Source organism: Hetaerina americana, unplaced genomic scaffold, assembly GCF_022747635.1.
Source record: "Hetaerina americana unplaced genomic scaffold, ioHetAmer1.1.p SCAF_12, whole genome shotgun sequence".
NCBI lineage: Eukaryota > Metazoa > Arthropoda > Insecta > Odonata > Calopterygidae > Hetaerina > Hetaerina americana.
Window position 1 is genome coordinate 14,561,032 of NW_027286292.1, and position 17,726 is coordinate 14,578,757.

General features: G+C 33.5%; 1 protein-coding gene across 12 annotated transcripts in view; it reads left to right on the forward strand.

Moving 5' to 3' along the window:
* Ca-alpha1D (Ca[2+]-channel protein alpha[[1]] subunit D) overlaps positions 1 to 17,726 on the forward strand; it is a 391,248-nt gene that overhangs the window by 188,083 nt on the left and 185,439 nt on the right. For all 12 annotated transcript variants that reach the window (XM_071582710.1, XM_071582711.1, XM_071582713.1 and 9 more), the window contains exons 8-12: positions 3,152 to 3,255; positions 8,939 to 9,099; positions 9,230 to 9,332; positions 11,567 to 11,712; positions 12,064 to 12,137. In XM_071582710.1, coding sequence (XP_071438811.1) covers positions 3,152 to 3,255; positions 8,939 to 9,099; positions 9,230 to 9,332; positions 11,567 to 11,712; positions 12,064 to 12,137 — 588 coding nt within the window. The remainder of the gene's footprint in view (positions 1 to 3,151; positions 3,256 to 8,938; positions 9,100 to 9,229; positions 9,333 to 11,566; positions 11,713 to 12,063; positions 12,138 to 17,726) is intronic.

Sequence of the window (17,726 nt, forward strand, 5' to 3'; positions counted from 1 at the left end):
AATAGAAATAAGATTTGGGGCATTTTTGGTGAGGCTGGAATTAAACATTTTGAGGAGAACATCACCAGTGCCTCTAGTGCCATGGGAGTGGAAAGAGCTATAAGGTGATAAGATATTAGGATATTTCCTTGACAAAGGAGGGGCATTGCAGAATACAGGGAACAGTTAAGATTTTCAAATATCAGTCATAGGGTTTGCTCTGTTTTCTAATTGAAACTCCAGCAATTTATTTCATGGCTTGTTTCTGCAGAGAAAAAGTTAGCTTCATTCAGAAGAATTCTCACAAATGATAATGCCTCATGAAAGAGGGGGATGGATTTTGAAAAGAGCCCTAGATAATCTAAAGAAACCACCTTAAGTCAGCTTTTTAATCTCATGAGCAAAATTTCAGCTACAAATGTGGGTGGAAACCGATTAAATTTTATTTTTTTGATAAATCTATTTCTGTTCTTCAACAATCATCTCTCACATTGACAGGAGTGGTGTCAATAATTACTTCTGTACAACCAGAGACTTGGATCTGGGCCTACCTTCCTTTAAAATTTATTATCTCCCATCTTTAATCATTTTAAGCCATATTTTATCTGTGCTATAGGAAATTGAGTAACAATATCTATTTCTAAACTTTAAGAATCACTTCCAACCAGTGTAAAATAAAGAAAAACCCATGCCTTGGATCTGGCCATAGAGTCTTCAGCATAAAAATATGGAGAATGGTGTGTTAGCAGAAAAAAATATGGAGAATGTATTCTTCGATTAATAACATTCGTTTCCATTGTTGCATATCATAATATGTCTATTGGATTACAGGTCACCAATTGCTTCAGAATCAATCATCGCACATTATTAATATTTAACCTAATTGCCTGTCAACATTCATAGTATTATCTTACTCTTGTCTGGATGGAACACTATTTCAATAATAGGAGATCTGTTATGACTTCCATTTTTAGATTTCAATAGGTGATAGCCCGGGAGATAGTCCAATTCTGGATAAACTGCCCCAACCAAGCAAAACAACCCTTACAGTATGGAAATTTGCTCAATGTTAGTGGGAGGCCTGAAAATATAAGTATTTTCATTTTCTATTGTTGGAGTGTGGTTCCACCCAAACAATAGTAAGATACTACCATGAATGGTTACAGGTAATTAGGCTAAATAATGTGTGATGATTGGTTCTAAAACAGTTAGTGACCTTTAATCATAGAGTCATATAATGACATGCAACAATGGAAATAACTGTTATTAATTGAAGAATTCTTTCACCATATTTTTCTTCTGCTAACATACCATCATGGTAAAGACATGGCCAGATTCAAGGAATGTGTTTTTTCTACATTTTCTGCAAGATGGAAGTAGGGTTACTTGTTAGAAATAGCCATTGAAAAATTGCTTATTTTTGTCAAAAAGATTTCTAGCAAGAGATGGATTTTTTTAGCCATTTAGCATATTGCCATTTTCAATAAGACATCATGTTTTTGAGTTCTATTCAACTGTTCAATTTAACATTCCACCTGATATTCATTGCCATTTCTTCCTATTGGCCAGATAATTTTTTATAATTTTTAAATGGCATTAGTTAAAGAAAATAGTCTTAGAAAAAAATTCATTTTACCCTCTAACGCATAATATCAAGAGATTCAGTTTTTTAACAATAATATCTAGTTACAAAATTTTATTAGAAAACTATCACAATCAAAGGTAATCATAATGAGTAATTGAAATTTATCATGCATGTCAATAGTAAGAGCAATAATCTATAGTTGAAAAATAAAGCAATACTTTTTTCAATATATAGATCATTAAAGGCACTTCTCTGTCCTACATAGCTTATCAGCAGGTACCTTTTTCTAAGGCGATGATAATATTATTGCCAGTGAATCCAGCTGCTATTAATTTAAGTTATCCTAGCACTCACTATACATATCCTGGGGTGAACTGCCATAGTCTAGGGTTCATTTTTAAAAACTCATACCAGGATTCAATAACATTTAATCATAAATCCCTGAAGATAATTCAGTTTTAACTTGGTAAAAATAAACAAATCCAGATGATTCTATGCACCTACTTCAGCCAAGTTGAATGATGTTTTGGGTTCAAGTCATCCTGAGATCCCTGCCAGCAGCAAAAGGAAAGGAACTGATTACCCTATCCATGTATGTGAACTATGTGCATGACATTAGTAAAGCTTAGTGGTAGGTGAGTTGAGTATTTGCCTATCAAAGCAACTTTTGGGTTTACTTTTATGCTGTAAATTTCAAAGACTTTGGAGGAATTTCTCATTGAAGGTCCCAAAATGAATGAGTGGCAGGTCCACTGTCATTTATACAAGCTAATTATTAAGTATGAATGATTTAAACTTACTAATTAATTTCATCATAAGGAATGTATTAGATTTGGATTAATTTATAGCTGGTATAGCAGATTTAAAACAACATTTTTAGCTCCCTCATGATCACTTGGAAATAAATCAGACTACCCTGCATAATATACATACCTAATATGTGTTTCAATGTCTCATTAGATGGAAATTCAGTTTTCAAGATTAAAGCCAACTGCATGCGGGTTCTTATACTTATATTTATCAACGTAGGGTAACAATTGAAATGTATCCTCTAATTAAAAGCATTGATCCAGATAAAAAAAGTAACCATTGTCATGAAAGACAAAGTTCAGCAAAATTACTGTGACCTCATCATTTACAAAGGTTCTCAGAAATAGCCTGAAATATCGTTTCTGGTTTTTATTTTAATTGATGTGTGTCAAGTATTTATTCATATGTATTACAAATCTTTAAAATAGATATAGAATGAGAATAATCAGTTAATATTATTATTATTGGTACAGTAGATAGTACAATTATCAAGTTCTAACACTTACCAATAAATTTTTCCCTTTTAAAGGTACAAGGTGCATAACAGATTCAACAAAATATAATTACTATATTCCTGTTGCATGCTTACTAAATTTTTAATCTCTTGACCATACTATAAAATACAAGCATGTCACTGAATCATTTCCTTTTGAAAAATGTGCATGCAAGCTTTTTGATAGCTCAGCATTTTCATATACAGGATATTTTTTATCCACAATTTTAAAGGGTGTACTCCTACTTTTATTTGCAATTTATTTGTTGTTTTATTTACTGCAGATTGAAGATGCAATGGGAAACAGTTGGCAGTGGATCTATTTTATTTCTATGGTTATTCTTGGAGCCTTTTTTGTTATGAACCTAATTCTTGGTGTTTTGAGCGGGTGAGTTGAATCTGACTTTATTCAATATTTACCAGCTGTGACAGAAAATTGAATATTCTTTTGATTAGTCATACAAAATCACAGTAATGTCACCACAGAGCCTTGTCAACAATATAATAAATGTGATGGTACATATGACAGTGTCAGTCAATAATGAGCAACAAAATTGGGAAAAGTCCTTACTATTGATTTCCTCATTTATGTAGCAGTTCTCAGGTCAACATGGCATTTCAAAGTTTGAAGCTGCTGAAATTTTTTAGGTCTCCATCCACTTTGATTTGTTAGGCATTGCTTCATTATCTGTTATACATGGAGATGGCTGGTACATTATTTGCACTAACGATAAAGCCTGGAGACTCAATACACAGCTATTAAGCAGTCTTAGTAAGCTAGTTAGCAGATATCTTATGACCCAAAGCCTCAGCGGAAGCTGGTTGCTCCTCGCTAGGATATCACACCCCAATAAAATAGTTATAATAGCCAGATTTTTTTGTTATTCATGGAAAAAACAAACTGGCAAACATGAATGTTGTCAACAAAGATAATGAAATGAGCTGGTGGCTTTGTCACACCTTAAAGTGAGACTGAAGTAATTCAAATATGCCTAGAGGAATAAAATATTTTTTCATACATTCTAAATGACTTTGAAAATGTGGACTAGGTAACAGTGTAGCAGTTTATATACTGAAGTTTGAAAGATTTAATTGGGTTATATTTTCAAAATGTGTCCTGATGCATTTCCATGGGCACATTGAAAATGCCCTTTGGACATTTTACAGTGTATTTCAGGTCAATGGAACTAGTGAAAAGAACTGATATTTCAGATTTATTTTGGTTTTCTGGTGGAAAGTATATTTTCATATCCTGGAACCTATTCATCACATGAATGAACAAACTAATGACTTTATTCAAAGATACAAGTAGTTAACCAGTCAATTTTATTGTGTTTCTACATAATAGTAATAATAATAATTATATATATGGATGACATCTAATATGTTGAGCACCTCTGTCAATCCATCTGTCAAAATAAGTAAATATTATTATAATTTATTTACATAGCCTTTGAAGATGAACAAAATTGCATGGAAATTTGTATTTTTTATATGGGTAGTAATAGGGAAGATGACCATAGCTGAAACCATTTGAGTCGTGAAGGAAAACGTTGGCAATTTGGATGTAGGATTTTTGGGAGATAGGGACTGCTGAAAAATGGAACCCAGTATCAGTCTATTCTAGCATACACTTCAAAAAAATACCCACAGGTCATAATTTCATTTTATACCTAATAGATGGCATACTGCACTTGAGTTGCTCTTCGCATGTTTCACTGGCTGAGGCACCATCCCAATCTCTACATTGCATATGCTTTTCAAATTTATGCAATTTTATACTGCCTACAGGTGTATGAAAACTACATACAATGCATACATTAGATCTGTTTTGTGCAATATTTACATCTTAAAACTCAAAGCAGGTCCAGGGCAACTTCAATCATTAATATTAGTATGCAAGAAGAAGAAATCAGCTGCACTCTATATATAATCCATGGACAAAAATATACATAATTTCTAAAACATTTTCAAAGGGAATTATTTAATTTCAGTCCATTAAAATTTTTTCTGATGATCATATTATGACTTATATGCTGTGCACAGTCGCCTCATAGTGATATTACATAAGAGGTCCATTTTTACTATGCTGAGCATTGCTGTAGAGCTATATAAAGTGGTTAATGCTGCATGCATTACAAATACTGGATACATAAAGAGTGATTATAGAACTTTTCCATCAGATAATGAGATTGATAGGTGGTTTTGGCAAAGTGCATGTAGTATATATATATATATATATATATATATATATATATATATATATATATATATATATATATATATATATATATATATATAATATATAATATATATATTATATATAATATATATATTATATATATATATATATATATATATATATATATATATATATATATATATATATATATATATATATATATATATATATATGTCAGTTCCAAGGGATAAAAACAATGAAATGACATTGAGTATCTTCTATATTTAAGATTATGATGGGAAGAAGGGATAATAGAAGAAAGTTGAGTTATATATGCATCCATTGCCTCCTAAAAATTCAAAATTTATTCTTTTGAATTACGAATGTATCCAGACCTCACAAAAAGTAATAACTGAAATTTAGTGGATGATTTAACGAAGATTTTTAATTTTCTAAGTTAGCTCAAAAAATGCAATAAATTTTAACAAAGATTTTCTATGATAAATTTTTATTTTCATGTTAAAATAATAATTTGATGTTGGAAACTCATTGGGTAGAAGAAAGTTGGTGAAAGACATAGTGAGGATACGAAAGAAGGGAAAAACACAGAAAGGTGGAAAAACTTTCAAGAATATGAAGAAAAAAACCATGAACACACTTAAAGATATGGCAGAAAAATTATTGATGAAGCCAAGAAAGATTCAATAGAACGGAAAGAATAGATAGTGGATCTATATGGCAAGGATATTAGGTCAGCAAGTTTAAACATTGAAGGAGAATATGAAAAAAATCTGGATACCTCATTCCCAGACAAACTTGATTGCAAGATAAGAAGAGCATTAAGGGAATTAAAATAAAATAAGGCTATAGGCCTTATCATCATTATGGAACTGCTTAAGGACATAGAAAAAATATGGGAGGGGTAGCTTGTTTTGGGCTAGACTGTAATATTTATGAAGAAGAATTTGGCCAAAAGATTTCATTTGATCATCACTAAGAATGTGGAGAACAGAAACGACTACTTTGGAGATGATCAGCTTGAGTTGAACAAGAAGAGAGAGTAAAAGTTTTGCGATAGCAGTAATGTGGTCAAAAATAGAGCGAAATACTAAATAAATGTATATATTAAAATCAGGATGTATTTGTTTATTTCATAGACTCTGAGAAGACATTTAATAGAGTAAAATGTGTAGAACTAACGAACTTATTGGTTATGATTTGTTTAAGAACCTATATTCCCTGGGTTCCCAAATTTTAAATAAATTTCTATTATCATGTCAATAATACGATTCATTCGCTCGGCGCTTTTATCAAACAATTGACTACCGATAATCAGTGAAAACCAATATGGCGCGAGTGTTATGAATTAGCTCCGAATTATGTTGTTTAAAAATATGGTCTTAGAGAGTTTTAGAGGGATTAGATTTTCTCTGTATATAAAATAGCGATTATCATGTACAATATTCCTTTTCAGGAAGGCTAAGGTATTGGAACGTTTTTCTTCTCGGTGACAGCATTTACTTTTTATCAAGATAGATATATTTTCCGTATTGACTATTGGTCAAATAATTGAGTGTTATTAGTCGCATTTAAGGCTACAGCCATGCCAATATCATAGCCCTTGATTCTTTATACTAAACAATCATTTTAACTCGGGATGGAAGTCTTGATTACTACGTCCCATCACGATATTCGATCCTGCACACAACTGCCAAGGAATGACCATCATATTTATATTATATCTCGCAATACATATTCAGCACCACAATGGTGCAGTATGCGTATTTATAAATACATTCCCGGAGTTCATACCATCCTGTTGTTTCTGGTCCTTCTCTATATATTTATTAAATCCGATGTCCAGCCACAAGAACCAGAAATTGCTTATAAGGAGTTGCAGATTTGGTGGGTTTATATTTCATACTTAAAAGAGCTTTATTGTTTTTTAATTTACAAAACTAATTCTTATTTGCGATGATGAAATTACATGAGAGAATAGTACGCAGCAACTATCATTTGAGGCAGTCAAAGTGGTAGAGGTCGGAGATGTTTCTTTTAATTGTACTTACGGTCGTAACTGTTGGTGCATCATTTTAAAACCATAAGTCAGCGATGAAATGTTGGTAAATGGTTCGCCTATTTAAATTATATTTCGGGGAATATATTGTGATCCGTGGGTACAATTGGCATCCTTTAATCCATCAGTGGCGGTGCAGAGTTGATCTATGGTGTAGCAATTTAGTCATGGCAGGTGGATCACAAGAGGTACGATGCAGTTACACTAATATTCTACATCCTTTTTATTAACTGTATAAGAGATTAGCACGATTGCCTACTCTCAGTGGGAGGCAACAAGAGCTCTAACGGTTTAGCGTGACCATGTGACATATTACTGTGGTTAGCATGCTGTTCACACCCACCAAAGTTTGAAACAGAGTCTCACTTTTTCTCCTATAATTAAAACCTGGGAACTTGGTGTGGAAGGTGCATAAACTAGCTGTTGTACTCTGTTGCCTAACAGTTGATCTTGAATAAGTAGTGCCTAACTATGGCATGGGATAGCAATTGGAGTATTACAGTAGGGTGTCATTACTATATCTGATTCTCTGTTTTACTGTAAATATTTTTCATTCTCTTAAAAATTGCGTGTTTTTGTTTTAGTCGGTTGTTATTTAAAATTAGTTATAAATTCTGGGATCGCTGTAGCTTGTTAAGATCTGTACATTTATTGGTAAGGATCAATGCTTGGCTGGTTAGTGGTAATCTCTTGTTTGTTCAACTTTCCTGTGAAATTCCTTTTGATTGAAGAGTGACAATATATTTCTGGTATATATTCTTCGGAGGCAAACTCAAGTCTCGGTTTTGTAAGATGCTTTTCATTAAAAATCTCCCCATAGTCTTGTATTTCACTAACATTATCCAGCAGAGCACTAACTTCTATTCATATGTACTGGACATGGAACTATGTTCATTTGCAAACATGAAAGACACAAGCTCTTATATTTCAACTGAAGATTCAATAGTTTTCTCCTTCACTCAAATCTCTTATAAGTCAGTTTTGGTTTCTCACAGTTTGCTTTGTGTTGATTTATAAGTAGTACTTAAAATATTTAAGCTAAACAGATAATTTGTGTTAAGGCTATTGTCTTGACAATACTGTAAGCCAATGGTCATTTTGGCATGGTTCATAAAATGTGGTTGTGCTCTCAGTATTCTTTTGGAATGCAATCTTTCAATTATTGGTTCATCATAAAAAATTATCATTCAACAAATTACATTGGACTGTTTCACCTTAGTGTAAATAACAAAGATCCTTACATGTATATGTGCCCAACTAAAATTTTGTAGCTAACAAATGGTTTTTCATGAGGGTGATTATTATTCATGTGATCATCATCATAGCTCCACCGATAAAATTCATGCTCATAATTTTCCAGTGAAAGTGAATTGAATTATCATGTGAATAGTACATGCGCTATTCGTCCCCTTGTTTGATGATTAGTTTTGTCTTTCAAACCACAGGATTTAAAGGCCGTTTTATGTATACCTTAGTTTATTTGCATTAAATTAAAGCAGTAGTAAGTATTGGGTTTGGTTAAGGTTACCAAGAGTATCAAGTGCAGTCCATATTTACATCTTTAAAATACATTATCCATTGTATAAATTTTGATGAAATTGGATGTCTTATGCATCTTATTTGATTCCTCCAGGTTGTAGTAAATATTATCATTATAATTAAAAGTTTCTTCTCCTTATATAAATGAACAGTATGGACATGCATATGGGATTTAACGGACTACAAATATGAGTTTTCCTTTTCTCTTTTAATTAAATTTGTATTGCTATAAATTGGTTGTATAACGTCTTCTTTCCTTGTTTTTACATGCAGAGAGTTTTCTAAAGAAAGAGAGAAAGCAAAGAACAGAGGAGAATTCCATAAATTAAAAGAAAAACAACAAATTGAAGATGATTTACGTGGATACTTAGATTGGATAACACAGGCTGAAGATATTGAGCCCGAGGGTGAAGACAGAGGACAGGAAGGAAAATGTGAGTAGTAACCATTTGCTTGGAATAATTTAAGTTAATATTCCAAATGTACTGGCCTCATACTTATTTAATAGTTGTTTAAAGGGTTTTACCTAGAGCTATATTATAATCATCCAACCTTTTCTTCAAGCTAAAATGAATAATGAAATGGAATCTGCTGACAGAATTGATGATAATGAAGGAGAAATTCAGCAAGAGTCCTGGTTCCGGAAGAAAAAGAAAGATTTTGACAGGTATGCACCTATTATTTTAAAGCTCTTTCAATTTGTTTCATAGATTGGCAAAATAAGTATACCTTCTCTGGGCAATGTGATAGAAATCCTTAATGTGCCATGGTTTTTAGCTTTCATTACCTTTTCCTGAGATAAGTTATAAAAAATGACTGAAACAAGTGCATAGTGTGTCATTTGGTTGTTTTATGTGTCTCTTTTAGGTCTTTGGTTACAACTGAAAATTTGGAGTTCATACACACATTCCCTTTGCCCTGTTCTATTTTTTTAGAGTCAAGAATATCCTGGTTTTAGGTTATGAAAAGAAAATACCTTATAATTTTAATTCATTGCATATTTAATTCATCAAAATTAGGCAACTAGTGTGTTGCATTGTTGCGCAAACAATATTCAATGAAATGGAACTCACAGTGGCAGTCGTTACTCGTGTGGATATGGAACATTATCACGAAATAAATATAAACACTCTTCAGATCCATGATTCAATTGGCTCATGGATACTAACAAAATTTATTTTAGTTTTGTTATAGCCTATTAAGTTATGTCCATGGCTCCACTGCAGTGCTTGTGTCCTAGTGCTTTTCATACCACCTTGTCAGCTGACCCCATCATAGCTGTCCTGAAGAATATGTGTGCAAAAAAAGTATTGTGACTGGTTCGAAAAATCAAAATTTACTGCAGTTATCATTACAATTACTTAATAATCTTCAAGATACATTCTTCCTGCATCGACACACTTATTTCGGCACGTCTGCCACTCGTCAAAAGCCTGCTGGAAGTCTGTTTCTGGAATATTGTTGAGAGCCTTTGTCGCTGCTGCTTGAACCACCTTGATGGAGTCAAACCGATATCCTTTGAGCTCCTATTGAGCTATCCTTAGAGGTAATAGCGTTGTCGAGAAAATCTTCATCTTCCTTGATGCAGTCCAAAATTTCTTGCAAAATTTCCTCCCGCGACAGTTTTTGTTCCTTGTTCAAGACTTTCTGCACCAGCTTCGCCCATACTTTCCTCATCGCAAGATCCTATGTTACAATGGTGTGGACAGTTCCAACTGAAAGGCCAGTCTCCTCACTGATGAGGGCGATGATTAAACGCCTGTCAGAGCCTAAAACCTTTTTCATTTTGTCCACCTGAGCATCGGTTCGAGTGGTCATCGGGCGTCTGACACGGTGCTTGTCTTCGACGAGCTCCTGGCCTTCCCTAAACGTTTTGTTCCACTCAAAAACTCTTGTGCGGCTTAAAGCATCATCCCCATAAGCCTGTTTAATGAGTTCAAGGGTCTCCGATGTGGATTTCCCAAGTTTAACGTACTTACTAAACTTAAAACTTCACCTACTGAGCCAACTGATCGCACCCCCATCCACCAGCTGGGGCTACAGCAAACCAGTCACAATACTTGTTGTACGGACCCTGTATTAATAATTCAGGTACATAGGGTCAACATAAATGTTTGTCATCATTGCCTGGTAAATAGCTAAAGAAATCATTGCCATTAATGGTCAATAAAAGGCAATGAAGTAAAGATAAAAGTACAAATTTAACTAACTAAGAACTGATTACTTACTTTGAGAATAAGTTATCTTGATTAATGAGTAAATTTCTTTTCAAATGCTCCAATCAGTTTCTTTCTTGTTTCATTAAATGAAATCATATTTTCAGCAATTCATTGGATGCAATTTTAAAAAATAAAAAAAAATCACCAGAAATTATTAAAATATCTTTAGCTTTGTAGGAATTGCTATTGAATTCTGCTCAAAGCTGTTTATCCTGATAATGTATAGAACAGGGTTTATTACGATGTGTAGAATAGGCACATATTTCTGCTCTAAAGAATTTTTTATATAATGCTAATGCTATAGACAAATAATTATCCAAATTCTACATTTATTGTGTTAAACATTCATATAAATCATAATTTCCCCCAGGGCATCACAATGGCACTCGGAGGGAGGAGACTTTAGGAACTAGTCTTTAATGTAATTCTCTACATTATTGCATTTACTTTACAGATGATATTATATGACTAACCTTTTAATAGCATCATTTATTTCAGGAAGCTACAAATTTTATGTTGACTTTTTATGAAAATATTGCCCAATGATTTTTAAATTATCTTTATCCCTGGGAAGATCCAATTATCATGCCTTGTAATAATGCTGTAATTTTTTCTCTGGTGATAATATTGTTAGTTGCAGATATGATTTAAAAGTCGCCAAAATCTAGCTTTTACTTTTCAGAATTAATCGTCGCATGAGAAGGGCATGCAGAAAAGCTGTTAAATCTCAAGCCTTCTACTGGCTTATAATAATTCTTGTGTTCCTCAATACGGGTGTTTTAGCCACCGAGCATTACAAACAACCTGTGTGGCTTGATCATTTTCAAGGTTAGAAATGCATATATTATAGTTTATATTTTGTAGAGATATTGTGCAGTATGCCAGAAATCACTATTGTGTTCATAAATAATGCATTTATGGAATAACATGATGCTTGAGAATTTCATATCCTTGAAATTGAGTGATATTGATTCAAGATAACTTTTTTCAAGTCTTGTGACATGTTTAAGCAATATTGGCAATTGATGAACCTGTCAAACGTTATATGAAATATCAATCATTATTTATAATTTAATGCCAATATAATCCATCAAATTCAATAATTTGAGTACATGTTGAAAATGTTCATTATGTTCTATATTTTTGTCTTTTAATTAACATTATAATTTTTGTTTACAGAAGTAACAAATCTCTTCTTTGTGGCGTTATTTTCCATGGAGATGTTGTTAAAAATGTACAGTTTAGGATTTCAGGTAAATTGAAATATTTTTGTAACAAATCAGTTGTAATCAGCGAGTGCATGCATGCATGTTGAACACTATATAGTTTATTTTCCATTGGAATGTGTTATCGTTTGCATGCTCTGTTTTAACGTAATACATTAGTTAGTGTCTGTGTGTGTTTTAACATTCATATGGTCATTATTATTGTACTTTTTATTCATGCATCTCAGTGATTTTTCCAGTAAAAGGTATGAACTGAAGCCTAGTAACTTCTGTTCACATGTTATTTTTATAAATTACTTTTATGTATAGCATTTGATAAATTTTGCCATGATAACTTTGGATACTTAGATATCACATTAGGGGAAAGGGTTGAAACAGAAAAAATAGTAAAACTTATTTTTATTGTTTTTGGATCGGAGGTTCCTTTGTTGGCAAAGGCAAATTTGGACTGATCCACTTAAAGGGAGGTAGGTTTGTTCCGGAAAAATAGGGTTTTGCACAGGGAAGAGTTTGGTAATATATGAAAATTTATTCCTGGATATAGGTAATAAAGTATGATAATGAATTTGGTTGGCTATTCTGATTTGCCAGTACCTATGAATGTGGGGAAGTAATACCATTTTTCACTAAACCATTTATATTTTGCGGACTCATTCCCAAAAACACCTTTTGAAGTAGTCTTGAAAAATTCAAATTCATGCCAAGTTTATTGTGAAGCAATAAATTTGCAATTTTATTGTAATGCAAGGAGTGTCATTTGCAAATGCCATTAGTGTGATGGCAAGTGCAGTGTGCACGTAGGCTTTCTTATCTTATAACCACTTGAATTGCATCAGCTGCAGTCATTTTGAAATGGGCTGTAGTTGTAGTGACCTGTATGCATTCAATGTTTGCTATTACTTTTGCTGTGGATATAAGTAATCTACCATGAAAATATGTTCAATTTCTGATTCAGTGATTGATGGTGCATTAAACTGGCATGGAATCGTAACATCTTTTTTTTCTGATATGCATCCATAGCATATGTCCACCAGTGAGCAGCAATATTAGGTTGTTTAAATATACATGAGACATATGGAAAGGAGGGGACCATTGGAGCTAGGAAATTGGGTGAGTGTACAGGACAGATTATCCACAGGCTAATGAATCTTTTGAGGTAGTGGTTCAGACATAAAAAAGAGCATTCAGGAAGAAGCCTGTTATAGTATGATATTAGGTATAGCTAAATATGCCCTTAAGCTTGGTGAATCCTGGGGATCAGGATCGTGCGGTGGCTAATGTACTGGCTTCCTATCTGGAGAGCCTGAGGTCGAATCCTGGAGGCGGCAGGTATTTTTCAATGGTATCCTGATCCCCACTTGAGATGCTTTGTGGAGAGCACTTTAAGTGAGTGTGCCATCTGTTGGAAGGGATGTTAAACCAGTTGACGCCTTGGTGCCTTTTGTTAAGAGTAGGCTAATGCTGACGCTGGGCTTCTCACCACCCTTCCTCCATTTTCATCCATCCCCAATGGCACAAATGACCTCAGCCGTCATCCACCTCCCTGAAGCTTCTACTACTACTTGGTTATGCCCCTAAAAGTAAATCAAATTATTGTTATGGTATTTGGTATCATATCACTTAATTCAGCATTTATGTCCAGTACTAAAGAACTAGGCCATGTGAACGCACATTCTTTAGGTACATCAAATTGATGTATGCCACATTATTATTTCTTCTTTATTTTTCCCCTTTATTTTTAGTTAATATGCAGCAGTATTTCCCATAAAAACAGCATTATGAGACTTCATTAGTACCTGTTCATGTCATGAGCTCAAAGTGGTTTGCAAATGGATGCTTGTAGCTCTTTATTTATCAGGTAGTTTCCCATTTGAGATAGGTTTTGGATGGACACAGTCTGGATAATGTTATGTTTCTTTGCCTCCCCAAGTAATGCATACCCTGGCATCAGACTTAATTTCTTCTTCAATTCTGCATACTTCCTTCCTCAATTCATCCCGTCCAACAGGCCTATTCTTTTCCTTTCCTTTTCTCCTTTGCTTAACATTTCCCCATTTTGTCACTTCATGGATTTTAAGGGCATTAATTCTGTAATGAAATGAGTCTTCAATTGGGATTTTATTGGCATAAGTCATTAAGATTAACTTATTACACACATACTTTGTGCTTTTATTTTCAATAGTTTTACATTAATGAGGATTCTAAACTGATTTTCTAATAATTTAATAGTTGGTCATACATCTTTGGACATTTTCAAAATTGTCCTATTTTTCATTGACCTTTGAGAAGAATAAGAGTGATTTATAGTGATGGTTTCCACAAAAATGATGTAATTAAGCTAGTGTTTAACATTTGGAGTTCATAAAAGTTAAGGGAAGTTACTCACAAGTACTGTAATGGATGTACATAATTGAGTGTGCAAGATGCTCACAGTGAGAGTTTTGGAAAAGGTCAACAAATTTAGCCATGTTCGTTATATGTTATGGAAAGAAACTAAGATACACGAAATGCAAAAAGTGTGGATAAGGACAATCAAATGATACCCTTCTCTATGGGTGTATTCCTTCAGTTCTTTTTTTGCCATTACTGAAGGCTGCGAAAACATTGAGGCAATTCTGTTTTTTTCTGCACTTAACCCTTATCATTCACTGAGTGGTGTTTAGAGGTATTTGATGTTTTATGTGACATTATTTTTGCATTGTTCAAATCATTAGAGAAATGTTTCTCATTTCAACAGGAACCTGTAGGGTTATGAAAGACATTGTAAAATCTGTGCTTTTTTATGCTTCTTTCAAGTGTCCATAACATCCACCAGTTGATATGTACTCCATTATTGTGGCAAAATGTTCATGTGAAGCATGTTTAGTTTGTGTTTAAAATTTGGACCTCACGCCAAGTATACATTTGCCAGGACAGAATCATTTACCTAGTATATCCAGTTAAAGTGGCAAGTCTAACTCATTAGCTGACAGTTAAGGCCACCATAGGAGATAAATATACATTACTTGTAAACAAACCAGCCTTCCCTACCAATTGCCTACTAGTTAAATGTATTATTAAGTTTATCAATGTTAAAAATACCTCAAAATTCAGCCGTATGTGATTATGATTTCTCGGAGGGTTTTCAATGGGCAATGATGGTTGGTCTATTGTATTTTAAATATACCATCTACTTCTTGAATCTGGTCAGAAGTTGATCTTTGTTTTTTCTGCATATGTTTTGTTGAAAGAGATCTATTGAATTTGGAATGTAACATATTTCTGAAGAGTATGGGTACCAGATTCCCAGCTCCAGTGGCAGGTGAGGACATTAACCCCTGAGGGGGTTAAAATCGGCGCCGGCCAACTTAGAGGTCCCAGGTTCAATTCCCATCTAGGTCGATTTTACTCCCTCCAGGGCTTGGTGGTATGTAATTGTATTCAATGTAATTTCTAAGAGTTGGGGGGAAGAAGGAACTATTGATCTCAACCTTGCCCAATAAAGACACTGCATAGATAAATATTTAGCCATTGAAGACCATTCTAGAAATCAGATTATCAATATTTCCCAAGTTAATAAAAATTATTTGTACAAGAAGAAGGTTAATTAGTTTAACATTTAATGGGTTAACCTATCCTTTTGTATGTTAACTCATTAGCTTACCCAACAGTCAGCTGTTGAATTGGGTTAATTTTGTGAAAAAGTTGTACCAGCTAAATCATGCTGCCCTAATAGTTACTGCTTTTTGAAATAAAGTTGGCATACTTAGCTTTTTATCTTGTCATACATTTTATGTTTATCAAGCCATGTTTCTCTGGATATGTCTAGATTAATTTTATTTCACTACTATTATTTAGTATATTTTATGACGTATAAAAGCAAAATCAGTATTTTTATTTTTTTATTGTAACTATTGTGATAGTTAAAAAAACAAATCATTGATTGTGTGACTGTTTTTCTTATCTATGATAGAAATTTCAGTCGGAATGACTTGTATGGCACTGATATTGTATTAATAGTAATGAAAAATATGTACTTGCAAATGTATTGCAGCTTTTGAGGATCATGGAATTTTGTATTTAGTTTATTTTTATTATGTAGTATGTTTTTATTATTCGCATAAAATTATTTTTTTCCAGTAATTGATAAATTTTATTTACCTGCATGGTGTTTATTTTCATATGTATGTTTTAATTTTGGTGGTGAAATGTATTATTTAGTTGATTTTATCAGGGTTTAGCCTGTACTGCATATACTAGTCCTATATTCCTTTCCTATGGACTAATAACCTGACATGATGGAAAGGGTTGCATGTTTTGATCACCCCAGTGGCTGTGCTGGTGGGAACAATGTAAGTTTGATCCAGATCAGTCTTATTAGTATTGTGTTTAGCATTAATTTGAGTTGAGCAAGATGAGTGATTTTCAAAAAGATGAGATAGAATTTCATCTTGATCACACATTTTTTACAAAACAGAAATCTCCATAAGAGGCTGAAAAGAGACCAATAAATATTTTGATTAATCTCTGCCTTCAATTGGAGTGGTTTATGAGCAGTTTATGGAGTGCCCAGGTAAGCACTGAACTTGTATGGCCAATTAAGGTCATTACTCCAGAAATCATTGATAAAATTCATGATATGAGGGTGAGTGAGGGATGATTGAAGGTGCATGAGATTGCTGATGCTGTAGGCATTTGAGGGAATGAGTGGAAAATACTTTGCATCAATGTTTGGACATGAGACAGTTATCCACAGGATGAGAGCTGTGACTGGTCATAGTTGACCAGACATGAATTCGTGAGACATGTTCCAGGGCTAGTTTGCGGCTGTTTCAGTGAAATATGCAGAGCTTAAGGCTTTCTTTCATCACTGGGGAGGAAACTTGGATACACCAATGCATATCTGCACAAAGGAACAGTTCAAGAATCCAGCGGCCAGATGGGGATTGTGCACAAGATAAGGCAATTACCATTCCTTCAGCTGGGAAGGTTATGTTAACTTTTTGGGATTCACAAGGAATTACCTTTATTGACTAATTGGGGAAGGGTCAAGTTATTTCAGGTGTATACTCTACTTTGTTATTAGACTGTTTGAAAAGCAAGCTGCTTGAAAATAATCCACGATTTGCCCACAAAAAGTCTTTTTCCATCATGACACTTGACCTCTGCAGGTATGGCTCCAAAATTGATGGAGTCTAAATTATTCTAACTCATTCCCCCTCTCCCCCCACCCCTTTCCTCTAGATCTCTCTCCCTTGGTCGATTGCCTGTCCTCCAGTGTGGAGAAATGGCCTACAGGAAGAAGATTTTATTCAAATGAGGAGGCGATTGCAAAAAAATGTCTATTTGGCACAGTTGGAACAATAGCATTATTTGTAAGGAAACAAAAACTGGAAGAGAGTTGGAAAATATGTACAAGCACAAAAGAAGATTATATTAAAAAATAAAAATGGTTTTATGAAAAAATCAATTAGTTTTCAATTGTACTGAAAATTTTCAAACAAACCTCCTGTTGCCAATGAAGATTTGTTGATAATTATGGATTTCCTTATGGTTTTTTTTGGAATCCGTATGTGATTGCAATTTAGATATGAAGGAATGACAATGTAAAATCCAGATTATAATTGATGTGTTTTA